This window comes from Cololabis saira, chromosome 19 (genome assembly GCF_033807715.1).
Source record: "Cololabis saira isolate AMF1-May2022 chromosome 19, fColSai1.1, whole genome shotgun sequence".
Taxonomy (NCBI): domain Eukaryota; kingdom Metazoa; phylum Chordata; class Actinopteri; order Beloniformes; family Belonidae; genus Cololabis; species Cololabis saira.
Genome location: NC_084605.1, coordinates 6,003,341 through 6,031,249, shown reverse-complemented (window position 1 = coordinate 6,031,249; position 27,909 = coordinate 6,003,341). Strand labels below are relative to the sequence as shown.

The following is a 27,909-nucleotide window of genomic DNA, read 5'->3' as shown; positions in this document are numbered from 1 at the left end:
TCCTTCCTTCTTTCTTTCTTTTCTCCCCTCGTACAATCTTTCCTTGTTTTCTCCTTTTCCTTCCTTCCTTCTTTTTTTCCTTCCTTCCTTCTTTCCTCCCTTCTTTCCTTCCTTCCTTCTTTCCTCCCTTCTTTCCTTCCTTCCTTCTTTTCTTTTTCTATTCCAGTTTGTTTATGTACATGAGGTTTCTTCAGAACAGTCGAGGGTCTGTTATGGTGTCCCGCAGGGTTCAGTGCTAGGGTCTGTTATGGTGTCCCGCAGGGTTCAGTGCTAGGGTCTGTTATGGTGTCCCGCAGGGTTCAGTGCTAGGGCCAATCTTGTTCAGTTTATACATGCAGCCATTGGGAAGTATAATCCAGAATCACGGCATACACTTTCATTGTTATGCTGATGATACGCAGCTCTACTTGTCTATGAAGCCGGATGAAACAGAACCGTTAGTTAAACTTCAGGCATGTCTGAGGGACATCAAGGACTGGATGTCCGGAAATTTCTTGCTTCTAAATTCAGATAAAACAGAGGTTATCATTCTTGGTCCAGAGCATCTTAGGAAGGGATTAGATGGTGTTGCGATGGCTTCCAGTGCAACTGTGAGAAACCTTGGTGTTGTTTCGATCAGGATTTGTTGTTTAAACCATATGTTAATCAGGTTTGTAAAATAGCATTTTTCCATCTCCGTAATATTGCAAAGATTAGGAAAATCTTCTCCCAGAGGGATGCAGAAAAACTAGTTAATGGGTTTTTATCTTCTAGGCTGGATTACTGTAATGTGTTGTTAGCAGGATGTCCGAGTAATTCTCTAAATATCCTCCAGCTGATCCAGAATGCAACAGCACGAGTGCTGACAGGAATCAGCAGGAGAGACCACGTCTCTCCAGTGTTAGCGTCGCTCCATTGGTTACCCGTAAAATTCAGAATCCAACTTAAAACCTTTTTGTTTAGTAAAACCTCTAGTTAGTGTTTAGTAAAGTGTCTAGTTAGTGTTTAATAAACATCTAGTTAGTTTTTAATAAACCTCTAGATAGTGTTTAGTAAACCTGTAGTTAGTGTTAGTAAACCTCTAGTTAGTGTTTAGTAAACCTCTAGTTAGTGTTAGTAAACCTCTAGTTAGTGTTTAGTAAACCTCTAGTTAGTGTTAGTAAACCTCTAGTTAGTGTTTAGTAAACCTCTAGTTAGTGTTAGTAAACCTCTAGTTAGTGTTTAGTAAACCTCTAGTTAGTGTTTAGTAAACCTCTAGTTAGTGTTTAGTAAACCTCTAGTTAGTGTTTAGTAAACCTCTAGTTAGTGTTTAGTAAACCTCTAGTTAGTGTTTAGTAAACCTCTAGTTAGTTTAGTAAACCTCTAGTTAGTGTTTAGTAAACCTCTAGTTAGTTTAGTAAACCTCTAGTTAGTGTTCAGTAAACCTCTAGTTAGTGTTTAGTAAACCTCTAGTTAGTGTTTAGTAAACCTCTAGTTAGTTTAGTAAACCTCTAGTTAGTGTTTAGTAAACCTCTAGTTAGTTTAGTAAACCTCTAGTTAGTGTTCAGTAAACCTCTAGTTAGTGTTTAGTAAACCTCTAGTTAGTGTTTAGTAAACCTCTAGTTAGTTTAGTAAACCTCTAGTTAGTGTTTAGTTAACCTCTAGTTAGTGTTTAGTAAACCTCTAGTTAGTGTTTAGTAAACCTCTAGTTAGTTTAGTAAACCTCTAGTTAGTGTTTAATAAAGCCTTTAGTTAGTGTTTAGTAAATAATATATCTAATATATCTGCTCTTTTGGACATTTGACATTATATTTGTCTCTCCTTTCTCTGTTCTTCATTCTCTCTATTTGTTCTCTCTTTTCCTGCTTTACCAGGCTGGTCTTCAGCAGAATGTTCCCCCCTTATGATCCAGGTCCTGTTGCAGGTTTCTTCTTTCTACCTGCTGTTGTTTATGTAATATTTGCTCGGGGGTTCATGTTCTGGTCCCTGGAAAGATTCTAGAGACAACGTGTGCTGTAATAGACGTTATATAAATAAAATTGAATTAAATTGAAAACAGTTTGAGGTTGAAGGGGACCAGAACCGGGCGACGGGGCGACAGCTACGTACCCGGAGCTCTTGGGGTAGGAGGGCAGCGTGACGTGGCAGAGGTCGCTGATGTCGGCGGCGGTGGGCTCGGCCGAGATGGCCTGCCTCTTGCTGCGGTGCTGGTCCGGCTGCGGGCCCGGGCCCTGCTGCCGGGCCCGGACCCGCTGCTGGGCCGTGGCGGGCCGGACCACCGACCGGTACTTGTCCAGCTCGTTCTGCAGCCGCTGGATCAGCTCGTCCTTCTGGTCCAGCTCCAGCTCCAGCTCGTCGATCAGGGCGTCGCGCTGACGCAGCTCCTCCACCTTGGCCTGCAGGGCGTACTGCAGGTCCCGCAGGGTCCCCATCGGTCCCGGACCAGGTCCCGGACCAGGTCCCTGGTTCCAGGCCCCGGTCTCTGGGGTCCCAGGTCCCTGACTGTCCTCAGAGACCTGAACCCCGGTCTCTGGGGTCTACAGGTTCCTCTGCAATGTTTGAGACAACAACAGTAAGAACAAATACAGAGGGTAGATGTACCGTATTTTCTAGACCAGGGGTCGGCAACCCAAAATGTAGAAAGAGCCATATTGGACCAAAAACACAAAAAACAAATATGTCTGGAGCCGCAAAAAAATGAAAAGTCTTGTATCAGAATTAGAATGAAGGCAAATGGCGAAAGGCGAAATGTCAAGACAAAAGTTGAAATGTTGAGGAAAAAAAGTCGAAATGTCGAGAAAAAAGTCGAAATGTCGAGAAAAAAGTCGAAATGTCAAGATTAATGTTGACGGAAAAATCTTGAGAAAAAATTTGAAATTACGAGAAAAAAGTCAAAATTTCGAGAAAAAAGTCGAAATGTTTAGAAAAAAGTCAAAATTTCAAGAAAAAAGTCGAAATGTTGAGAAAAAAGTCGAAATGTCGAGAAAAAAGTCAAAATTTCGAGAAAAAAGTCGAAATGTTGAGAAAAAAGTCGAAATGTCGAGAAAAAAGTCGAAATGTCGAGAAAAAAGTCGAAATGTCAAGATTAATGTTGAAGTACAATCTTGAGAAAAAATTCAAAATGACGAGAAAAAAGTCGAATTGTCGAGAAAAAAGTCAAAATGTTGAGGAAATAGTCAAAATTTTGTTGAAAAAAGTCGAAATGTTGAGATTAAAAAGGAAAGGAAAAGGGAAGAAAAAAAGGAAAAAAAGAACAAAAAAGAACAAAAAAGAAAAAAAAAGAAAAAAAGAAGAAAAAAGAGAAAAAAGAGAGAAAAAAAGAAGGAAAAAAAGGAAAAAAAAGGTCAAACATTTTTGAAAAAGCTCCAGGAGCCACCAGGGCGGCGCTAAAGAGCCGCATGCGGCTCTAGACCCGCGGGTTGCCGACCCCTGGTCTAGACTATAAGCCGCTACTTTTTTCATAGGTTTTCAACCATGCAGCTTATACAAAGGTGCAGCTAATCTGTGGATTTTTCTTCCACCGCTCGGGGCGCTCTAACCGGAATTAGAATCAAAACAAGACAAAATAAATGCAAAGAAGAACACACTACTTCTTCTTTAGCAGATAGAAGTAGGTAGAAGCAGATTTCAAACAGATAAATAGATAAATAAATACCGGTTATTTTCTCTTGGTTCTGTCCCGTTTTAATCAGCAAAGTTGCTGCCGTGTTAAAAGCCACTGTTAGGAAAGGATCTATTTAGGTAAAAACATGTACATCATTTACAGTTCAAAATCCTTCTGTACATGTAGTAAATATCTAATCTATCAACATAAATATCTGTGGCTGAAAGATCTTCTTTTTTTTTTTAAATAGAGCGGATGCGGCTTGTATGCAGGTGCGGCTTATAGTCCAGAAAATACGGTATATCCGTTTTAGGAGTGAAACTGTGGTACTCACTAGACCTTAAATTAGCAAACTCAATAAACGCATATAAGCTATTATTCAAAGCAAAGGTAATGGACACATTTATAAATGCAGAATAAGCAAACAGAGAAGAATGTACACATGTATGCGTGTAGGTGTGTGTGTGCCTGTGTGTGTGTGTGTGTGTGTGTTGGTATGAACACATGCATGTATAGTATGTAGGATTTGATGTATAGACTCAATACACATGCATGAGATGAAATGACAAATTAAATTGGTTTTGTGGGTTTCTTTAGCATCTTTTCACTTTCTGTTTTCAGAGCTATCATTATTATTATATCAACAGTTATTACAGTTATTATTATTGTTATTATTATTTCAAGGTCATCTTGTTCACCTCCCAAGAAAATAACTAATAATATAACTAAATAATAATTTTCTCTTTTTTTTTTCAAGTTTCTAAAGTCAAAACGAGATTGTTTGTTTTCTTTAAATTGAAGGGATGACTGGATCTGAACTCCCCTGACTGCAGTTTTACTTCAAACTAAACTCAGCCAAAGAGCTAACAGGTAAAGTGGTGAACAGGTAAAGTGGTGAACAGGTAAATGGGTGAACAGGTAAAGTGGTGAACAGGTGAATCGGAGCAGACTTTCATCTGACCTCAAATTCTTTTCTTCATAGAAATCTGTCCATCAGCAGCTCAGAATAATCACTGATGAAAGGAATTTAGTCCGTTTGGATGAAAACAGATCAGACAGAAGTCCTGGAGACAGAAGTCCAACTGGATCAGACAGAAAACGGAACAAAAACGGGGAAAAATAAGAATAACTGCAGAGAAACACGGAGGTCCGAGTCCACTTTGGTGGAAATGTTCCGTCTGAAACCGGCAGAGAAGCTGCGGAGCTGCGGGGAGAGGAGTGAGGATTCCCGGGGAGAGGAGTGAGGAAACCCGGGGAGAGGAGTGAGGAGACCCGGGGAGAGGAGTGAGGAGACCCGGGGAGAGGAGTGAGGAGACCCGGGGAGAGGAGTGAGGAGAGCCGGGGAGAGGAGTGAGGAGACCCGGGGAGAGGAGTGAGGAGAGCCGGGGAGAGGAGTGAAGATCCGGCGGTCCGGAGGACTCGACTCCGGCTCTGTCTGCTCTAATTACAGTTATTGGATTAATGTGGATCATCTCTTCCTCCTCCTCTCCATCCTCCTCCTCCTCCTCTCCATCCTCCTCCATCCTCCTCCTTAACCCAGCAGAGTTCTCCCATCCGTGTTCGCCAGCTGTGGACGGGAACCGGAATAAACTTGGAACACCTCGGTCAAACCAGCCGTTATTCGTATTTACGGTCAAATCAGCCGCTCCTGAATTTCATGTGCGCTCTTATTTCAGCCTTTACGGCAAATGAATGAAAGCGGCTCAAAAACAGAAAGATATGAAGTTACTGAGTTTGAGATCATTCAGATTTTTTTTTCCACATATTTCTTTCATTACCTTGATTACACCCAGTACTGGAGTTGTTGAGGGGGGATGAGGGGGGACGGCATCCCCACCTGAAATAAAAACGGTCCAAATCATCCCCCCTGTAAAACTGCCATCCTTCCTTTCCATCCCTTATGTCATTTCATCAATGAATGTGGTTTTACTGCTATTTCAACATTTAGAGTCATCACCAGAAAAATAACACCAGAAAAATAACTTATTTGACAATTTTCACCTGTTTCAAGTAGATTTTCACTTGAAATAAGTAGAAAAATCTGCCAGTGGGACAAGATTTATCTTCTTATTACAAGCAAAAAAATCTTGTTCCACTGGCAGATTTTTCTACTTATTTCAAGTGAAAATCTACTTGAAACAGGTGAAAATTGTTGTTTTTTCCAGTGATGAGTCTTGTTTTAAGTGTAATGAGATTTTTCTTACTAAAATGAGACATTTTAACTAGAAATAAGACAAATATTCTTGTTAAGATTGTGAGTTTTTGCAGTGATCCATTTTACTTATCCTGTGAAGGACAGAGTCATATTGATAAGTTCAGAAAAGTGTTTTTTATTGTTGTGTTTGATGTATTTGATGTAAGCCCAGTGGATATTTAAAGCTTACAGAAGGCTGCATTTAACTGCTGCTATGTCATTCCTGCAGTATTTCTGCAGGTGTTTTGGTCACTGCTATTATTTGTAATATATTATATTATTTGTAATCAGCACAAATTATCTGTCCCCATATGATAAAATCCACCATCCCCCCTGATTTTTTTTTTTTACAACTCGAGTACTGATTACACCCATACTTCCACCGTAATATTTACACTCTTACTGTAAAAGAAAAGGATTAAAAGGTATTGGGTGAAATTGTGGGAGAATTCATTTTTATAGTCTCTGCAAAACAGAACCTGAAGCAAAAAAGTCGACTGACCTTTGTAGAAAAGTAAAGTGTTTGAGGTTTACACCTTAATATTTCAATATTTGTACAGTAAAATTGTTTGGAATTGAGCATTCTTGTAGTGATTGTAGTTGTGAAAAGGGGTATATGAGTGAAATTATGGAAGAATTCATTTTTACAGTTTCTGCAACACAGAACCTGAAGTAAAAAAGGCGACTGACCTTTTTTAAAAAAGTAAGGTTTTTTAAGTTTAGAACTTAATATTTCAAATTTTCCACAGTTAATTTGTTTGAAATTCAGTGTGCTTGTAGTGATTGTAGTTGTGAAGAGAGGTATATGAGGTATTAGGTGAAATTATGGGAGAATTCATTTTTACAATCTCTGCAACACAGAACCTGAAGTAAAAAAAATAAAAATGTTTCAACCGTTTCTTTTACAGTGTAAATATTACGGTGGAAGTATGGGTGTAATCATACGATGATGGAGTATTAGGGCCAAACTAAGACAAAAACAATTGGAAATTACGAGAATAAAGTCGTAAAATTACAAGATTAAAGTCGTAATATTATGAGAATAAAGTCGTAATATTACGACTTTATTCTCATAATATTACGACTTTATTCTCGTAATATTACGACTTTTTTTTCTCATATTACAAAATTATTCTCGCAACATTAGGTTTTTACTTCATTCTCGTAATTTTATTCTCGTAATATAACAACTTTATTCTCGCAACATTAGGTTTTGACTTTATTCTCATAATTTTGTATTTTGTATTTAGTTTTTTGTCTTAGTTTGACCCTAATACTCCATCGTATAATCAAGGTAATGAAAGAAATATGAAAAAAAAAAAATATCTGCATTTTCTCAAACTCGCTTTCATTCATCTGCCGTAAAGGCTGAAATAGAAGCGCACATGAAATTCCGGAGCGGCTGATTTGACCACGAATAACTGCTGGTTCGGAACTTTGGTTCAGTCGAAGGTCCAGCAGGTCCAGCAGGGACCCGGTACCGTCCAATAAAACAGTTAAACGTTCTAACCAGGTCCGTTTCCGTGGATGTAAACGATGATGGGGGGGGTCTGGTCTCCTAGCAACCGTCCAGCTTCCAGGTTGAAACAACCAACTTCTGTTTGGATGCAAGTGAAACTCGACGTACTTCGATGGTAATTCATTTCAAATCGTCAGTACATGCAAATAACTTTAGTCTTGTCCAGCGAACCGTCTGGCATCTTTTTGAAAGTGAACCTGCCGTTCAAAAGTCCCTTTTCATTCTCCATCTTTGGTTCAATATACTTTTCCTCAGGCTACGGGGGCCGTCGACGGCCAGAATTTATATAATGCGATTTTTTTTAAATCCTGCGCGTTAATCGAGTGTTAAAACAAATTGTCGGCGTTAAGTTAACACGTTAACTTTGACAGCCCTAATATATACATATATACAGTACTCGAATTGTAAAAAACAATCAGGGGGGATGGTGGATTTTATCATATGGGGACAGATAATTTGTGCTGATTACAAATAATATAATATATTACAAATAATAGCAGTGACCAAAACACCTGCAGAAATACTGCAGGAATGACATAGCAGCAGTTAAATGCAGCCTTCTGTAAGCTTTAAATATCCACTGGGCTTACATCAAATACATCAAAACACAACAATAAAAAACACTTTTCTGAACTTATTAATATGACTCTGTCCTTCACAGGATAAGTAACATGGATCACTGCAAAAACTCACAATCTTAACAAGAATATTTGTCTTATTTCTAGTTAAAATGTCTCATTTTAGTAAAAAAAATCTCATTACACTTAAAACAAGACTCATCACTGGAAAAAACAACAATTTTCACCTGTTTCAAGTAGATTTTCACTTGAAATAAGTAGAAAAATCTGCCAGTGGAACAAGATTTTATTGCTTGTAATAAGAAGATAAATCTTGTCCCACTGGCAGATTTTCCTACTTATTTCAAGTGAAAATTTACTTGAAACAGGTGAAAATTGTCAAATAAGTTATTTTTCTGGTGATGACTCTAAATGTTGAAATAGCAGTAAAACCACATTCATTGATGAAATGACATAAGGGATGAAAAGGGGGGATGACAGTTTTACAGGGGGGATGATTTGGACCGTTTTTATTTCAGGGGGGGATGATATCCCCCCTCATCCCCCCTCAACTCCAGTACTGCATATACACCGACACACAGACACACAGAAGTGGTTTAGGGAGTAAAACAGTAAAATTGTAGCTCTACAAAAAGGTAGAAAACCATTAGGGAGCATTTTCCGACGAAGCAGCAGAAATCGACAGAAACACCGGACCACAGACCTTTAAACTCTTTATTATCACAAACTTTAAATTTAAACAGTTTTGTACATTATATATATATAAATAAAATCTCTCAGGAACAATCAAACTTCGGGGGTTTTGAGTCGGGTGAGAACCTGGACCCGGGTCGGCCCCTCAGCAGCAGCAGCCCGGCAGGTCCCGGTCCTGGTCTCGGTCCAGAGTCTCCGGTCCGGGTTCCTGCCCCCAGGCGGACTCCAGGAACCAGGACAGAACCCGGTCTGCGTCTCAGACCTGATAAAAAGATAAAAGCTTGGCCGGTGCGGCCCCGGCCTCACTGGCCCCCCCAGGAACGGGCCCGGCCCGGTCCGGCGGGGGCCGGGCGGCCGTGGACCCGGAACCGGTACATTGCAGGTGTAGTCGGGGTGGCCCCAGTTTGGACGAGACCTGGACCTCGATGATCTGAACGGCTGCCGGTTCTCCTGCTGGAGCAGGAAACAGACAGAGGTGTCAAGTAACCAAGTACAAATACTTTGTTACCTTACTTAAGTAGAAATTTTGGTTATCTATACTTCACTGGAGTAATTATTTTTCAGACGACTTTTTACTTTTTACTCCTTACATTTTAAAAAACAGCCTTGTTACTCTATTTCATTTCAGCCTTTAAAGAATAAAAGAAGGAAGGAAGGAAGGAAGAAGGAAGGAAGGAAGGAAGGAAGGAAGGAAGGAAGGAAGGAAGAAAAGAAGGATGGAAGGAAGGAAGGAAGAATGAAAAGAAGGAAGGAAGAATGAAAAGAAGGAAGAAAAGAGGAAGGAAGGAAGGAAGAAAAGAGGAAGGAAGGAAGGAAGGAAGAAAAGAGGAAGGAAGGAAGGAAGGAAGGAAGGAAGGAAGGAAGCAAGGAAGGAAGGAAGAATGAAAAGAAGGAAAGAAGGAAGGAAGGAACAAAACAAGGAAGGAAGGAAGAAAAGAGGAAGGAATGAAGGAAGGAAGGAAGGAAGAAAAGAGGAAGGAAGGAAGGAAGGAAGGAAGGAAGGAAGGAAGGAAGGAAGGAAGGAAGAAAAGAAGGATGGAAGGAAGGAAGGAAGGAAGGGAGGAAGGAAGGAAGGAAGGAAGGAAGGGAAGAAGGAAGGAAGGATGAAAAGAAGGAAAGAAAGAAGGGACAAAACAAGGAAGGAAGGAAGGAAGAAAAGAGGAAGGAAGGAAGGAAGAAAAGAAGGATGGAAGGAAGGAAGAATGAAAAGAGGAAGGAAGGAAGGAAGGAACAAAACAAGGAAGGAAGGAAGGAAGAAAAGAGGGAGGAAGGAAGGAAGGAAGGAAGAAAAGAAGGATGGAAGGAAGGAAGAATGAAAAGAAGGAAAGAAGGAAGGAAGGAAAGAAGGATGGAAGGATGGAAGGAAGGAAGGAAGGAAGGAAGGAAGGAAGGAAGGAAGGAAGGAAGGAAGGAAGGAAGGAAGGAAGGAAGGAAGGAAGGAAGGAAGGAAGGAAGGAAAGAATAAAAAATAACTATCCCAGTTAAATTGCTCCATCCGGATAGAGTGAATTTGGTTGTGGTTGTTTCAGATGTTCTTGTCCAGTTTTGTTCTTACATCCGTTCCCTCAGATTCCTGCAACTAAACTTGGATGTACATTCCAATAAAGGTTAGGATAAATGATAACATGAACATGAACGTTTGACTTTTTGCAGCATTACAATACTTATAGGCAACTAGTCATCATATCTCCTGCTCTCTGAAACACATGTTAATGCTCAATAGTACACATATATGCTTCTTTAATATATTTGCATTATACTAAGATACATTCATTTACAATGGCTTTTGTCCTTAATGGCTTTTTCCCCCTTACATTACTTTTACTTTTATACTTTAAGTAGTTTTGAAACCAGTACTTTTATACTTTTACTTGAGTAAAAAACTTGAGTTGATACTTCAACTTCTACAGGAGTATTTTTAAACTCTAGTATCTATACTTCTACCTGAGTAATGAATGTGAATACTGAAGACACCTCTGAGTACTAGTGATGCACCGAAACTGAAAATAATAACCACTTGGCCGAATACCGAACAATGGTTCTTCGCAGTTTTTCATTTTTTTTGCCAATTTTTTCATTTAATTTCATTTTATTCTTTATTTCATTCAAAAAATAAAAACAATTCAATACAAATACAAATGTTCATAAATTGTGAATGGAAAGGGAGCAGAAAGAAGAAGAATCTTATCTAATCTGCCCCTTTTTCCAAGAAATAAATTCACAAATAACATAAATTTAAAAATAAAAAAAAATAAAAAAAACCAACTAAGTCAATAAAAAAATAAAATAAAATAAAATAACCGCCGTCTATGTGTATGTCAATCAAACTTAACTAACATATTTCATTATATTTACTTAACATACAGGCTTTAATTGTTCTTTTGAATGTAATGTTGATTTGTATTCTTTGTTTTCTTTATTCAGATTGTTCCATAAACTGATTCCTTTCACAGAAACACAACGTTCCATCAATTTAGTCCTGAATCTTGTTTTTTTTTTTCTTTTAAGTTATACTTGCTTTCTCTTTTTTCAAATCTTTTCTGAATGTTGATTGGTAAAGTTTTTTTATGAGCTTTAAACATAATTTGCAGAATACTATGGTCTACTAATTCATGACATTTCAACAATTTTAACTGAAGGAATAATGGATTTGTTGGATCTCTATATCGTTTTCTACTGATTATTCTTATGGCTCTTTTTTGCTTTTTGCTTCTTTTTTTCACCATTGCATAAATCAAATAAATGTGCAGTGAAATACCTGCCAGTCACAATTAGTCTTACTGTACTTATTGTATTTTTTCTCATAATCCTTTTTCATTTTCTCCCCCGTTCAAATCCAGTTAATCTGGTCATGGTGGAGCTGATCTCCGCAATTTGAAGCCTTGTATAATAATTGTAAAAATCTGGGTTGTTTTCTTGGAGGATCTGGTCGTATCAGACAGTGAGGGTCTCCACCGCGTCGGTAGCACGGGCTCTTTCCTCTGCTGTGCGTCCCGTCACCGTCTCAATCACCAAGCGGTTTCACAAATCCAACTCTGGATCATTTCTCGTGTCCTCTGCTTTTTCCCACATCCAGTAATGATCTGACATGCTGACATGTTTGCTGCATTAACACCGCACACTAGGGATGGGCGGTATGGACTAAAAGGTTTATCACGATAATTTCTGGCATTTATCCCCATAATGATAAAAAATGACGATTAAAAAATACCAATTCAACTCCACCTTTGTAACTATAAATGTATCACCACATTCAGTCTTTGGAGCCAAAACACTGCTCTAAAAGATACTAAACTACACCCTCCCTCCCTCCCTCCCTCCCCTCCCTCCCTTCCTCCCTCCCTCCCTTCCTCCCTCCCTCCCTTCCTCCCTTCCTCCCTTCCTCCCTTCCTTCCTTCCTTCCAGGCTCATTTCCTTCCTTCCTTCCTTCCTTCCCTCCCCTCCCTCCCTCCCTCCCTCCCTCCCTCCCTCCCTCCCTCCCTCCCTCCCTCCCTCCCTCCCCTCCCTCCCTCCCTCCCTCCCTCCCTCCCTCCCTCCCTCCCTCCCTTCCTTCCTTCCTTCCTTCCTTCCTTCCTTCCTTCCTTCCTTCCTTCCTTCCTTCCTTCCTTCCTTCCTTCCTTCCTTCCTTCCTTCCTTCCTTCCTTCCTTCCTTCCTTCCTTCCTTCCTTCACGTACGTTGTGCGTGGATTTAACACAGAACCATAAATCAGTTTTACACAAAAACATCATCAACGGGAATTTATTGTTTTTACCGTGAGATACAAATTCTTACCGTGGGGATTTTTTTTGACGGTAAATCGTGAACGGTAAAATATCGCCCATTCCTACCGCACGCCCTCTCACTCCACGCCGTTAGATTGCGTAAATTTTTTTCCCCACTTATTCCACCGAACACGAAAGTGTTTTTTTTTGCTATTTTCAGCCGAACAATTTGGGTTACCGAACATCCGGTGCGTCACTAGCGAGTACTCACGGCGGCGGGGAAGGTCTGCAGCGCGGGCCCGTCCTGGTCGTAGGTGAAGGCCCCCAGCAGGGTCCCCGGGTCCTGGTTCTCCTCCTGCAGCCCCTGCAGACAGACAGGCGTCAGCCAGACAGCCGCCGGGGATTGTGGGGGATTACCTGGCGGTGGGCGGCGGCCTCACGTAGACGCGGAAGTCCCGCGGCGCGCTGCGCAGCGTCCCGCTGGGCGCCAGCGCGCGGGGCAGGTGCTCCAGGGTGAAGGCGCTGGGCAGCACGCTGGACGACAACCGGATCACCAGGAAACCCGTGGAGCCTCGGAACGCCCAGCAGTTCCCGGGCTGGACGTCGGGCTGGGGGTGAGACGGAGGTGAGACGGTGAGACAGAGGTGAGACAGGGGTGAGACAGAGGTGAGACAGGGGGTGAGACGGTTATCCGAGGGTGAGACGGTTATCCGAGGGTGAGACGGTTAACCGAGGGTGAGACGGTTAACCGAGGGTGAGACGGTTAACAGAGGGTGAGACGGTTATCCGAGGGTGAGACGGTTAACCGAGGGTGAGACGGTTAACCGAGGGTGAGAAACGGTTAACCGAGGGTGAGACGGTTAACCGAGGGTGAGAAACGGTTAACCGAGGGTGAGACGGTTAACCGAGGGTGAGACTGTTAACCGAGGGTGAGACGGTTAACCGAGGGTGAGACGGTTAAACGAGGGTGAGACGGTTAACCGAGGGTGAGACGGTTAACCGAGGGTGAGACGAGGGTGAGACAGTTAACCGAGGGTGAGACGGTTAAACGAGGGTGAGACGGTTAACCGAGGGTGAGACGGTTAACCGAGGGTGAGACGAGGGTGAGACAGTTAACCGAGGGTGAGACGGTTAACCGAGGGTGAGACGGTTAACCGAGGGTGAGACGGTTAACCGAGGGTGAGACGAGGGTGAGACAGTTAACGGAGGGTGAGACGGTTAACTGAGGGTGAGACGGTTAAGCGAGGGTGAGGCGGTTAACCGAGGGTGAGACGGTTAACCGAGGGTGAGACGGTTAACCGAGGGTGAGACGGTTAACAGAGGGTGAGACGGTTAAACGAGGGTGAGGCGGTTAACCGAGGGTGAGACGGTTAACCGAGGGTGAGACGGTTAACCGAGGGTGAGACGGTTAACAGAGGGTGAGACGGTTAAACGAGGGTGAGACGGTTAACAGAGGGTGAGACGGTTAAGCGAGGGTGAGGCGGTTAACCGAGGGTGAGACGGTTAACCGAGGGTGAGACGGTTAACCGAGGGTGAGACGGTTAACAGAGGGTGAGACGGTTAAACGAGGGTGAGACGGTTAAACGAGGGTGAGACGGTTAAACGAGGGTGAGACGGTTAACAGAGGGTGAGACGGTTAAACGAGGGTGAGACGGTTAACCGAGGGTGAGACGAGGGTGAGACAGTTAACCGAGGGTGAGACGAGGGTGAGACAGTTAACCGAGGGTGAGACAGTTAACCGAGGGTGAGACGGTTAACCGAGGGTGAGACGGTTAACCGAGGGTGAGACAGTTAACCGAGGGTGAGACGGTTAACCGAGGGTGAGACGGTTAACCGAGGGTGAGACGGTTAACCGAGGGTGAGACGGTTAACCGAGGGTGAGACGGTTAACCGAGGGTGAGACGGTTAACCGAGGGTGAGACAGTTAACCGAGGGTGAGACAGTTAACCGAGGGTGAGACAGTTAACCGAGGGTGAGACGAGGGTGAGACAGTTAACCGAGGGTGAGACAGTTAACCGAGGGTGAGACGGTTAACCGAGGGTGAGACGAGGGTGAGACAGTTAACCGAAGGGTGAGACGGTTAACCGAGGGTGAGACGGTTAACCGAGGGTGAGACGGTTAACCGAGGGTGAGACGGTTAACCGAGGGTGAGACGGTTAACCGAGGGTGAGACGGTTAACCGAGGGTGAGACGGTTAAGCGAGGGTGAGACGGTTAAGCGAGGGTGAGACGGTTAACCGAAGGGTGAGACGGTTAACCGAGGGTGAGACGGTTAACCGAGGGTGAGACGGTTAACCGAGGGTGAGACGGTTAACCGAGGGTGAGACGGTTAACCGAGGGAGAGACGGTTAACCGAGGGTGAGACGGTTAACCGAGGGTGAGACGGTTGACCGAGGGTGAGACGGTTGACCGAGGGTGAGACGGTTAACCGAGGGAGAGACGGTTAACCGAGGGTGAGACGGTTAACCGAGGGTGAGACGGTTAACCGAGGGAGAGACGGTTAACCGAGGGTGAGACGGTTAACCGAGGGTGAGACGATTAACCGAGGGTGAGGCGGTTAAGCGAGGGTGAGGCGGTTAACCGAGGGTGAGAGGGTTAACCGAGGGTGAGACGGTTAAGCGGGGGTGAGACGGTTAAGCGGGGGTGAGACGGTTAAGCGGGGGTGAGACGGTTAACAGAGGGTGAGACGGTTAACCGAGGGTGAGACGAGGGTGAGACGGTTATGAGACGATTCAGGAAGGGTGAGACGGTTATCCGAGGGTGAGACGGTTATCCGAGGGTGAGACGGTTATCCGAGGGTGAGACGGTTAACCGAGGGTGAGGCGGTTAACCGAGGGTGAGGCGGTTAACCGAGGGTGAGGCGGTTAACCGAGGGTGAGACGGTTAACCGAGGGTGAGACGGTTAACCGAGGGTGAGAGGGTTAACCGAGGGTGAGGCGGTTAACCGAGGGTGAGAGGGTTAACCGAGGGTGAGACGGTTAAGCGGGGGTGAGACGGTTAAGCGGGGGTGAGACGGTTAAGCGGGGGTGAGACGGTTAACAGAGGGTGAGACGGTTAACCGAGGGTGAGACGAGGGTGAGACAGTTAACCGAGGGTGAGACAGTTAACCGAGGGTGAGACGGTTATGAGACGATTCAGGAAGGGTGAGACGGTTATCCGAGGGTGAGACGGTTATCCGAGGGTGAGACGGTTATCCGAGGGTGAGACGGTTAACCGAGGGTGAGGCGGTTAACCGAGGGTGAGGCGGTTAACCTAGGGTGAGGCGGTTAACCGAGGGTGAGGCGGTTAACCGAGGGTGAGACGGTTAACCGAGGGTGAGACGGTTAACCGAGGGTGAGACGGTTAACCGAGGGTGAGACGGTTAAGCGGGGGTGAGACGGTTAAGCGGGGGTGAGACGGTTAAGCGGGGGTGAGACGGTTAACAGAGGGTGAGACGGTTAACCGAGGGTGAGACGAGGGTGAGACAGTTAACCGAGGGTGAGACAGTTAACCGAGGGTGAGACGGTTATGAGACGATTCAGGAAGGGTGAGACGGTTATCCGAGGGTGAGACGGTTATCCGAGGGTGAGACGGTTATCCGAGGGTGAGACGGTTAACCGAGGGTGAGGCGGTTAACCGAGGGTGAGGCGGTTAACCTAGGGTGAGGCGGTTAACCGAGGGTGAGGCGGTTAACCAAGGGTGAGACGGTTAACCGAGGGTGAGACGGTTAACCGAGGGTGAGACGGTTAACCGAGGGTGAGACGGTTAACCGAGGGTGAGGCGGTTAACCGAGGGTGAGACGGTTAACCGAGGGTGAGGCGGTTAACCGAGGGTGAGACGGTTAACCGAGGGTGAGGCGGTTAACCGAGGGTGAGACGGTTAACCGAAAGTGAGACGGTTAACCGAGGGTGAGGCGGTTAACAGAGGGTGAGGCGGTTAACCGAGGGTGAGGCGGTTAACCGAGGGTGAGACGGTTAACCGAGGGTGAGACGGTTAACCGGGGGTGAGACGGTTAACCGAGGGTGAGACGGTTAACCGAGGGTGAGACGGTTAACCGAGGGTGAGACGAGGGTGAGACGAGGGTGAGACAGTTAACCGAGGGTGAGACGGTTATCCGAGGGTGAGACGGTTATCCGAGGGTGAGACGGTTAACCGAGGGTGAGACGGTTAACCGAGGGTGAGACGGTTAACCGAGGGTGAGACGGTTATCCGAGGGTGAGACGGTTAACAGAGGGTGAGACGGTTAACAGAGGGTGATACGGTTAACAGAGGGTGAGACGGTTAACCGAGGGTGAGACGATTAACCGAGGGTGATACGGTTAACAGAGGGTGAGACGGTTAACCGAGGGTGAGACGATTAACCGAGGGTGATACGGTTAACAGAGGGTGAGACGGTTAACAGAGGGTGAGACGATTAACCGAGGGTGATACGGTTAACAGAGGGTGAGACGGTTAACAGAGGGTGAGACGGTTAAGCGAGGGTGAGGCGGTTAACCGAGGGTGAGACGGTTAACCGAGGGTGAGACGGTTAACCGGGGGTGAGACGGTTAACAGAGGGTGATACGGTTAACAGAGGGTGAGACGGTTAACCGAGGGTGAGACGGTTAACAGAGGGTGATACGGTTAACAGAGGGTGAGACGGTTAAACGAGGGTGAGACGGTTAACAGAGGGTGAGACGGTTAAACGAGGGTGAGACGGTTAACCGAGGGTGAGACGAGGGTGAGACAGTTAACCGAGGGTGAGACGAGGGTGAGACAGTTAACCGAGGGTGAGACGGTTAAGCGAGGGTGAGACGGTTAAGCGAGGGTGAGACGGTTAAGCGAGGGTGAGACGGTTAAGCGAGGGTGAGACGGTTAAGCGAGGGTGAGACGGTTAAGCGAGGGTGAGACGGTTAACCGAGGGTGAGACGGTTAACCGAGGGTGAGACGGTTAACCGAGGGTGAGACGGTTAACCGAGGGTGAGACGGTTAACCGAGGGTGAGACGATTAACCGAGGGTGAGACGATTAACCGAGGGTGAGACGGTTAACCGAGGGTGAGACGGTTAACCGAGGGTGAGACGGTTAACCGAGGGTGAGGCGGTTAACCGAGGGTGAGGCGGTTAACCGAGGGTGAGGCGGTTAACCGAGGGTGAGACGGTTAACCGAGGGTGAGACGATTAACCGAGGGTGAGACGGTTAACCGAGGGTGAGACGGTTAACCGAGGGTGAGACGGTTAACCGAGGGTGAGACGGTTAACCGAGGGTGAGACGGTTAACCGAGGGTGAGGCGGTTAACCGAGGGTGAGGCGGTTAACCGAGGGTGAGGCGGTTAACCGAGGGTGAGGCGGTTAACCGAGGGTGAGACGGTTAACCGAAAGTGAGACGGTTAACCGAGGGTGAGGCGGTTAACCGAGGGTGAGACGGTTAACCGAGGGTGAGGCGGTTAACCGAGGGTGAGACGGTTAACCGAAAGTGAGACGGTTAACCGAGGGTGAGGCGGTTAACAGAGGGTGAGGCGGTTAACCGAGGGTGAGGCGGTTAACCGAGGGTGAGACGGTTAACCGAGGGTGAGACGGTTAACCGGGGGTGAGACGGTTAACCGAGGGTGAGACGGTTAACCGAGGGTGAGACGGTTAACCGAGGGTGAGACGAGGGTGAGACGAGGGTGAGACAGTTAACCGAGGGTGAGACGGTTATCCGAGGGTGAGACGGTTATCCGAGGGTGAGACGGTTATCCGAGGGTGAGACGGTTAACCGAGGGTGAGACGGTTAACCGAGGGTGAGACGGTTAACCGAGGGTGAGACGGTTATCCGAGGGTGAGACGGTTAACCGGGGGTGAGACGGTTAACAGAGGGTGATACGGTTAACAGAGGGTGAGACGGTTAACCGAGGGTGAGACGGTTAACTGAGGGTGAGACGGTTAAGCGAGGGTGAGGCGGTTAACCGAGGGTGAGACGGTTAACCGAGGGTGAGACGGTTAACCGGGGGTGAGACGGTTAACAGAGGGTGATACGGTTAACAGAGGGTGAGACGGTTAAACGAGGGTGAGACGGTTAACAGAGGGTGAGACGGTTAAACGAGGGTGAGACGGTTAACCGAGGGTGAGACGAGGGTGAGACAGTTAACCGAGGGTGAGACGAGGGTGAGACAGTTAACCGAGGGTGAGACGGTTAACCGAGGGTGAGACGGTTAACCGAGGGTGAGACGGTTAACCGAGGGTGAGACGGTTAAGCGAGGGTGAGACGGTTAAGCGAGGGTGAGACGGTTAAGCGAGGGTGAGACGGTTAAGCGAGGGTGAGACGGTTAACCGAGGGTGAGACGGTTAACCGAGGGTGAGACGGTTAACCGAGGGTGAGACGGTTAACCGAGGGTGAGACGGTTAACCGAGGGTGAGACGGTTAACCGAGGGTGAGACGATTAACCGAGGGTGAGACGATTAACCGAGGGTGAGACGGTTAACCGAGGGTGAGACGATTAACCGAGGGTGAGACGGTTAACCGAGGGTGAGACGGTTAACCGAGGGTGAGGCGGTTAACCGAGGGTGAGGCGGTTAACCGAGGGTGAGACGGTTAACCGAGGGTGAGACGATTAACCGAGGGTGAGACGATTAACCGAGGGTGAGACGATTAACCGAGGGTGAGACGGTTAACCGAGGGTGAGACGATTAACCGAGGGTGAGACGGTTAACCGAGGGTGAGGCGGTTAACCGAGGGTGAGGCGGTTAACCGAGGGTGAGACGGTTAACCGAAAGTGAGACGGTTAACCGAGGGTGAGACGGTTAACCGAGGGTGAGGCGGTTAACCGAGGGTGAGGCGGTTAACCGAGGGTGAGACGGTTAACCGAGGGTGAGACGGTTAACCGAGGGTGAGACGGTTAACCGAGGGTGAGACGGTTATCCGAGGGTGAGACGGTTATCCGAGGGTGAGACGGTTAACCGAGGGTGAGACTGTTAACCGAGGGTGAGACGGTTAACCGAGGGTGAGACGGTTAACCGAGGGTGAGACGAGGGTGAGACAGTTAACCGAGGGTGAGACGGTTAACTGAGGGTGAGACGGTTAACAGAGGGTGATACGGTTAACAGAGGGTGATACGGTTAACAGAGGGTGAGACGGTTAAACGAGGGTGAGACGGTTAACCGAGGGTGAGACGGTTAAACGAGGGTGAGACGGTTAACCGAGGGTGAGACGGTTAACCGAGGGTGAGACGGGGGGTCGGGGTGAGACGGGGTGTCGGGGTGAGACGGGGGTGTCGGGGTGAGACGGGGGTGAGACGGGAGTCAGGTGGGGGTGAGACAGGGTGTCGGGGGTGAGACGTACCTGGATGACGGCGCGGGGCGACTGGGAGAAGTACCACAGCGGGACGCCCAGCAGGCTCAGCAGAGCCGCCTTGGTCTCGTACGTCTCGGAGCAGCGAGTGCTGAGGATGCTGCCGCCTGGAGACACAACGGTTCTGTTAGTTCCAGCTCAGTTCCACCGCGGTTCTACCTCAGTACCCCTGGTACCCTACTAGCTGGGGGGGGGCCAGAGACCGGGAACCACCTCCAGACTCCAGGGCGTAGTCCGCCAGGCCGGTCCGGTCCTCAGAGAAACGCTGCAGAGACTCCGACAGCATCTCCTGGACGTCCTGGAGACACAGCAACACGTCAGACCGTAGGACCGGGAACCAACGGTTCCTAGCAGGAACTTTCTTCTTAAGTTTCTTCTTAAGAAAAAACTTAATAATAATAATAAATAAATAAATAAAATAAATAAATAAATAAATAAAATAAATAAATAAATAAATAAATAAATAAATAGATAAATAAATAGTATTCTTGAAATAAAAGTGACTTGACTTTTTTCTTAACTTTAAGACAACCTTGACCTGTCTTAGAATTTCTTCTGTGAAAAGGTAATAATAATAATAATAATAATAATAATAATAATAATAATAATAATAAGCCTCTAATAATCTTTTTCAACAAATTTTAGACACGTTTAGACTAGTAGGTCATAGTTTGAGGATATACTTTGTAATTAATTACACAAAGAGCCCGTTAACTGTTAGTTAGCATGTTAGTTAGCGTGGTAGTTAATTATTATTAATTTTCCGCAATAGTATTTTTTTTCACACATTAATCTCATCCACCATAACCTTGAAAAGTTCCTGCATCTCTTTTTCTCCTTCTCCATGTTTAGTGAGTGACTGACGGTTAAAACCAAACTACCTATAAATGTTGTTTGTTGGCGCCTGCAATGCAATGACATATTTTAAGAAATTCATAAGAAACTACAGTTCTTAAGACGGTTCTTAAGAAAATATTGAGGAATTGCACTTAACTTTCTCATGAACTTCTTAATTTTAGATCTTAAGACATTTCTTAAGATCGTTCTTAAGAACATATTTATGGATCCCTGACACCCTCATGGACCAGTTCTGGACCAGTACCCGATCACTGAGTCCACCTGTTCACCCGTGTACCGTTTAAATATGACGACTAACTTACACCAGATTCACTGTCGTTGCTACGTTTACTCATTTGGTTCCTGGGGAACTTTAACGTTTATATCCTTCACATTTCACCTCCTTGTGGATGCTCTGGTCCTGATACGGAACCAGGACTAGTGGAACCTGAAAACCTGGACTAGGGGAACCTGAAAACCTGGACTAGTGGAAACTAAAAACCAGGACTAGTGGAACCTAAAAACCAGGACTAGTGGAAACTAAAAACCAGGACTAGTGGAAACTAAAAACCAGGACTAGTGGAAACTAAAAACCAGGACTAGCGGAACCTGGGAACATGGACTAGTGCAGGGGTCGGCAACCCAAAATGTTTTAGAGCCATATTGGACCAAAAACACAAAAAACAAATATGTCTGGAGCCGCAAAAAATTAAAATTCTTGTATAAGCCTTAGAATGAAGGCAAATGGCGAAAGGCTAAATGTCGAGAAAAAAGTCAAAATGTCGAGAAAAAAGTCAAAATGTCGAGAAAAAAGTCAAAATGTCGAGAAAAAAGTCAAAATGTCGAGAAAAAAGTCAAAATGTCGAGAAAAAAGTCGAAATGTCAAGATTAATGTTGAAGTACAATCGAGAAAAAAGTCGAAATGACGAGAAAAAAGTCAAAATGTCGAGAAAAAAGTCAAAATGTCGAGAAAAAAAGTCGAAATGTCGAGAAAAAAGTCGAAATGTCAAGATTAATGTTGAAGTTAATGTTAATGTTGCTCTAGAGCCGCGGGTTACCGACCCCCGGACTAGTGGAACCGGGAACATGGACTCCACTGGGAACTGGGATCCAGCTCGGCCCATTTTGCTTTATTTGTTTTCTGAGTGTCTTAAGACTTTTATTGTGAAATCCAACTAAACAGGATGTGACGGGAGGATGACTCCGCCCCCTCACCTCTCTGGTGACGCCGCCCGTCCCGTCGGGGGCTCCGCCCACGTCTCCGCCCACGTCCTCTCCGCGCCGCTGCAGGCTGAGGTTCTGCAGGAGGCGGAGCTCCAGGGACACCAGCGCCTCCTGCAGGTCGGCCTCGCTCACGCCCGGCAGCAGCTGGTTCCCGGGGACCCGAGCCTGGACCTCCTCCCGGACCCGAGCAGAGACCTGCTCCGAAATCTGGGGAGAGGAGTTACAAACACTTCAGACTCTTATTGTGAAGGTGAATCTGAGGAACTTCCTGCTGCAGCTTCACAACCAGACTTTTATTGTGAAGGTTATTCTGAGGAACTTCCTGCTTCAACTTCACAACCCACATATATATATATATATATATATATATATATATATATATATATATTATGACATTATAACATGTTTATATATTATTACATTATGATGTATTTATATCATGACATTATAACATCTGTGTATATATATATATATATATATATACACACATGTTATATGGTAATAATATATATGTATATATGTTATAATGTAAATATAAATGTTACTAAGAATACTATAGAAATATTGATTTAATATAAATACCATGTCATAGCTATCTGTTTTGGTTATTTTCATATAAAAGTACGTTTTTCAATGTTTATAATTATTCACAAGTATGCAGTGTCATAACTACATCTCTGACGTTCATAACAAACCAAACTGTTTGAAAATCTGTTGAGAATTGAGCAAGTTAAGGTTGTTTAAGCAGTACATGCTCCATTGAACACAATGTTAAAGTGAGCGAGTCTCCTGTGGCAAGATGGCCGCCGTGTGACGACGTCGCAGCAGCGCGGACGAGTCATCTAGCCTTTATATATGTCTATGTTCACAACCAGACTTTTATTGTGAAGGTGAATCTGAGGAACTTCCTGCTTCAACTTCACAACCAGACTTTTATTGTGAAGGTGAATCTGAGGAACTTCCTGCTGCAGCTTCACTTTCAGACTCTAATTGTGAAGGAACTTCTCACCATCTGCTGGATCCTGTTCAGCTGTCCGTCCCAACACCGGGCCAGACCGTCCACGTCCCGCCGGACCGTCCCCACCGCCGCCTCCAGCCGAGACACCTCGGAGAGCAAGGCATCATGGGACGGCGGGTCTCCGCCGACGCTGCAGGAAACTGGCGTGAGAACCATCGTCTGGTGGAACCGAGACACACAGTTCTGGTGTTGGTTACCTGACGGCGTTGGTTCCTGGGGACGAGGCCTCGGGGGTCCGCTGCAGATCCTGGACAGAACAGAGGGGTCAAACACCGGAATCAGAGTAGTTCTGACCCGATGATATCAGAGTAGTGATGCACCGAAACGAGAAATTTGTGGCCGAAACCGAAACCGAAAATAATAATAAACACTTGGCCGAATAACATACCGAACATGGTTCTTTGCAGTTTTTCCATTTATTTTGCCAATTTTTTCACCATTGCATATATCAAATAAATGTGCTTTAGGCGTGGCTTTTCAAGGAAAAAAATCTTTTACAAAATTACAAGGTAGAAATATTTATTGAACATGAACAACTGAACATTTCCCAGCATTTTTAAATATTCCAGCAGACATTATACCAACAAAGCACAATAACTTAAAATAAATAAATTGGCAAAATAATTTTTTTGGCCATCTTTGAGCTTACATTAGGCCTATAACTGACTGCTGAAAAATTGTAACATAGGCCTTAAAACAAAAAAAAAAAAAAAATGCATTAAAGTGCATTGTAAAAAAAGTGAAAACGAAGTGGATAAAACAAAATAAATAAAAAGAAAATCACTCCCTTTCCCATACAAGTATTAATATGGGAAAGGGATTGATTTTCTTTTTATTTATTTTGTTTTATCCACTTCTTTTGCGTCATCTAAACACGCCGTTATTAATTGTTCGGTTTTTTCCCCACTTATTCCACCGAACACCAAAAGTGTTTTTTTTTGCTATTTTCGGCCGAACAATTTCGGTTACCGAACATTCGGTGCATCACTACATCAGAGCGGTTCTGACCCGGGGACACGTACCTGGGTCCGGGCCACCAGCTCCTGCAGCTGCAGCTCCAGCTGGTCCAGACGAGATGTCTGTCTCCTCTGGTGCAGCAGGTCCAGCCACCGCATCTGCAACAGGGAGGGAGGAGAGCTCAGTTCTGGTCCGGAGGTTCTGGACCGGAGCCCAGTCCTCCTCTGGAGGAGCTGGTATATGAGTGTGATATAAGTGTGTAGGAGCTACACACTTATATCCAGTACTGGAGTTGAGGGGGGATGGCATCCCCCCTGAAATAAAAACGGTCCAAATCCTCCCCCTCTGTAAAACTGTCATCCCTCCTTTCCATCCCTTATGTCATTTGGTTTTACTGCTATTTCAACATTTAGAGTCATCACCAGAAAAATAACTTATTTGACAATTTTCACCTGTTTCAGGTAAATTTTCACTTGAAATAAGTAGAAAAATCTGCCAGTGGGACAAGATTTATTTTCTTATTACAATCAAAAAAATCTACTTGAAACAGGTGAAAATTGTTGTTTTTTCCAGTGATGAGTCTTGTTTTAAGTGTAATGAGATTTTTTTTACTAAAATGAGACATTTTAACTAGAAATAAGACAAATATTCTTGTTAAGATTGTGAGTTTTTGCAGTGATCCATGTTACTTATCCTGTGAAGGACAGAGTCATAATGATAAGTTCAGAAAAGTGTTTTTTATTGTTGTGTTTATGTATTTGATGTAAGCCCAGTGGATATTTAAAGCTTACAGAAGGCTGCATTTAACTGCTGCTATGTCATTCCTGCAGTATTTCTGCAGCTGTTTTGGTCACTGCTATTATTTGTAATATATTATATTATTTGTAATCAGCACAAATTATCTGTCCCCATATGATAAAATCCACCATCCCTCCTGAATTATATTTACAACTCAAGTACTGCTTATATCAGAATAAAAACCCACAGTCGCCACAGAAACAGCCTGAAGCTCAGTAACATGGCACCTGGTCCAGTCTCCCAGTTTTATGGCACTTTTCCACTAGACCAGGGGTCGGCAACCCAAAATGTTTTAGATCCATATTGGACCAAAAACACAAAAAACAAATATGTCTGGAGCCGCAAAAAAATTCAAAGTCTTGTATCAGCCTTAGAATGAAGGCAACACATGCTGCATGTTTCTATATTAGTTATAACTAAGTTAGTTAGTTAGTTAGTTAGTTAGTTAGGAGAGTTATATATCAACCAGACCTCCCTTGCACGCTTACAGTTAGTCCAAAACGCGGCTGCTCGTCTTTTAACAGGAACCCGCAAGCATGACCACATCACCCCCGTTCTGGCCTCCCTTCACTGGCTCCCTGTCTCTTTTAGAATTAATTTTAAAATATTATTGTTTGTTTTTAAGTCATGGTCAGGTCTTGTCGTTCCCAAAACCAGGCAAAAAAATCAGGGGCGACCGTGCTTTTTCAGCAATAGCCCCTAAACTCTGGAACGAGCTTCCTCCTCACATCAAAATGGCCCCCACACTCGAAATTTTTAAATCTCGTCTTAAAAAGTATTTTTATTCTTTGGCTTTTAATCCAGCATGAGAGTTGTGTGGTCTCTGTCTTGTGTTTTATGTTTCTGAATCACTGGTTGTTTGTCTGGTGTGTTTTTATTTCATGCTTTTATGTGCTCTTCTCTATTTTATTCTGTTTTAAGTTTTTACTATTTTATTATGTCTTGTTTTACATATTGTGCAGCACTTTGGTAACCCTGTTGTTTTTTAAAATGTGCTATATAAATAAAGTGGATTGGATTGATTGGATAACTGGGTCCTCGGCTGCAAATGTAGCATGCTAATGTCTTTCCACATGACTCTTTTTGTTATCGGACAACTTCTCGCTACAGAGCAAACATTCAGGCAACGAGTGCAAATGATTCGCTCCAAGAAACGTTGAATCCTCTGTTCTCCTCAGTTATTTTTCTCTTTTTCCCTTTGGAAACAATGTCTTTGGCCGGTTTGTTTCCAACAGCCACCTGCCTGGCGCCGCCCTGCTGGTAGAAATGTGTGGCTATGACGCAAAACTACGAAATCTTCGTTAACAGAAATGTTGAAATGTTTTTATTTATTCTACACATTTTTACAGAATTGGAAAACGTTCAGAATGTTTGTGTCATGTTTGTCTTCCTACAGAAACCATATTAAAACAACAAACTTATTTCCCTCCCCCATCTATTCCCATTTTCAAACATTTTTGAAAAAGCTCCAGGGAGCCACCAGGGCGGCGCTAAACAGCCGTGAGTTGCCGACCCCCGCACTAGAACCTACTCGGCTCGGCTCTCCTCCACTCGGTTTGGTTCTTTTCCACTAGGGGTCTAACGTGCCGAGTAGATACTTTTCTGTAACTATTCTGCAGAGGTTCTAATGGAACTTTTCCACCAGCACCTACTCATCTCAACTCGGTCTAGTCCAGGGGTCGGCAACCCTAAATGTTTTAGATCCATATTGGACCAAAAACACAAAAAACAAATATATCTGGAGCCGCAAAAAATGAAGTCTTGTATCAGCCTTAGAATGAAGACAACACATGCTGTATGTTTCTGTATTAGTTATAAGTGGGGGAAGATTTTTTTACATTATGCACTTTGAGAAAAAAGTCTAAATGTCGAGAAAAAGGTTGAAATGTCAAGATTAATGTTGAAGTACAATCTTCCTTCCTTCCATCTCTCCTCTCTTCCTCTCCTCCCTTCCTTCCATCCTTGTCTCCTCCCTCCTCACCTGTTCCCTCTTTCGTCTCCTCCCTCCTCACCTGCTCCCTCCATTGTCTCTCCTCCTCCAGTCGTCCTCGTAGCTCAGACAGCTGTTGTTCCAGCTGTTGTTCCAGCTGCTGCTGAAGCCCCGCCCCCACACCGGAGGGTTCTAATTGGTCGTAGAGCTGGAGCTCCGCCCCCTGTTTATGCTCCGCCCACAACAAGGCCAGACTCTGCTCCACCCGGAGGAGACGCTCGGGGTCGCCCTGAAAAACAATCAGAACAATGTTCTGGTTCAGATCTCTGACCCGTCTGGTACCAGCTCCTCTTTCTTTGAACAAAAACAACATAACATGAAGCACCAATGAACAAAACAGTTAAAAACAAAACTACAAAAAACGCTTAAACACGCTAAATATCATTGAAACTAACCAAAACAATGAACATAAACACACACCAGAAATCATTACAATATGAAACGTACAGTATATCAGTAAACTTAACAACCTAAAAAGTAATTAGAAAAACAAAAACTGTACATGAAATTCAGCTTTTCTTTATGTTAAATACCATCCTTCACTTCTATAAACATTTCCCACCTTTCCAAATACAACATCAGCCTTCATATTAGCAACATAACCTTCCAAAACAAAGTGAAGTTTAATAAGCATCCTACAACGATCAATATTCAAAGAATCTGCATTAACCCTTGTGCTCTCTTTGGGTCAAGGGAGGGTGAAGGGAGAAAAGAAGGAAGGAAGGGAGAAAAGGAAAGAAGGGAGGAAGTAATGGAGAAAAGGAAAGAAAGAAGGGAGGGAAGAAGGAAGGAATGGAGAAAATAAGGAAAGAAGAAGGAAAAGCAAAGAAGGTAATAAAGGAACGAATGACGAAAAAGAGTAAAGGAGGGTAAAAAAGGAGGAAAAGAGGAAAGGAAGAAGGAAGGAGAGAGCATGGCAGGAGGAAAGAAGGATAGAAGAATTGGGTCATTTTGACCCAAAGGGTTAACAGCTTTAAAAATAAATCTTTTCCCCAACAAAATAATTAAATGACTAATATAATTGCTTGTCTCTGTAACATCAGAGAAGAAATCACATTTAAAACTTCACTGCAGCACATCCTTTCCATCCAGGTCATCTTTCTTAACAGAACCTCAGGTCTTCTATCCGTTCTGAAGGTCAGTAAGTTACAAAATACCACCTTAAAACATCTAGTCTCCCCCAGGCTCCGCCCCCAAGTAGATCAGGTGGACTTTTATTTTAAAAAGATTTTAAGGAACCGGTACTTCGCTGCAATTCTTTTTTAAATGTTCTTCTGTTAGACCACGGTTGTGGGATATTTGAAGGATCTGGGTTTCATGTCCAGTAATCGTCCCATGTGGTTGCCATGGTAACCGAGAGCAGAGCCGTCTGGGAGATTTGCGAGGCCCTGTGCGAAATGGCCGGGGGGGGCCCGGAATTTTTGTGCAAAATTTTTGGGTTTTTCGGGTGGGATCAGGTGTCTATATGCGCAATTTTAACTCTCCAATTAGCAAAATACTGGATACAAACATATACACACGTTTCATTATGAAGCATTGCATGGACAAGACA

At 44.6% G+C, this 27,909-nt stretch overlaps 2 protein-coding genes across 2 annotated transcripts in view; both read right to left on the bottom strand.

Moving 5' to 3' along the window:
- prkg1b (protein kinase cGMP-dependent 1b) overlaps window positions 1-2,390 on the bottom strand; it is a 54,497-nt gene extending 52,107 nt beyond the window's left edge. Inside the window, exon 1 of the mRNA XM_061707699.1 lies at window positions 2,068-2,390. Coding sequence (XP_061563683.1) covers window positions 2,068-2,390 — 323 coding nt within the window. The remainder of the gene's footprint in view (window positions 1-2,067) is intronic.
- Window positions 2,391-8,559: 6,169 nt separating this feature from the next.
- The window catches only part of LOC133419762 (SUN domain-containing protein 2-like), a 103,003-nt gene continuing 83,653 nt past the window's right edge, over window positions 8,560-27,909 (bottom strand). The window contains exons 8-17 of the mRNA XM_061709176.1: window positions 26,380-26,586; window positions 23,635-23,727; window positions 22,810-22,859; window positions 22,604-22,742; window positions 21,586-21,801; window positions 19,747-19,831; window positions 19,525-19,640; window positions 12,689-12,856; window positions 12,520-12,612; window positions 8,560-8,999 (exon numbers count right to left, since the gene is read on the bottom strand). Of these exons, the coding sequence (XP_061565160.1) occupies window positions 8,640-8,999; window positions 12,520-12,612; window positions 12,689-12,856; window positions 19,525-19,640; window positions 19,747-19,831; window positions 21,586-21,801; window positions 22,604-22,742; window positions 22,810-22,859; window positions 23,635-23,727; window positions 26,380-26,586 (1,527 nt within the window). The 3' untranslated portion in view covers window positions 8,560-8,639. The remainder of the gene's footprint in view (window positions 9,000-12,519; window positions 12,613-12,688; window positions 12,857-19,524; window positions 19,641-19,746; window positions 19,832-21,585; window positions 21,802-22,603; window positions 22,743-22,809; window positions 22,860-23,634; window positions 23,728-26,379; window positions 26,587-27,909) is intronic.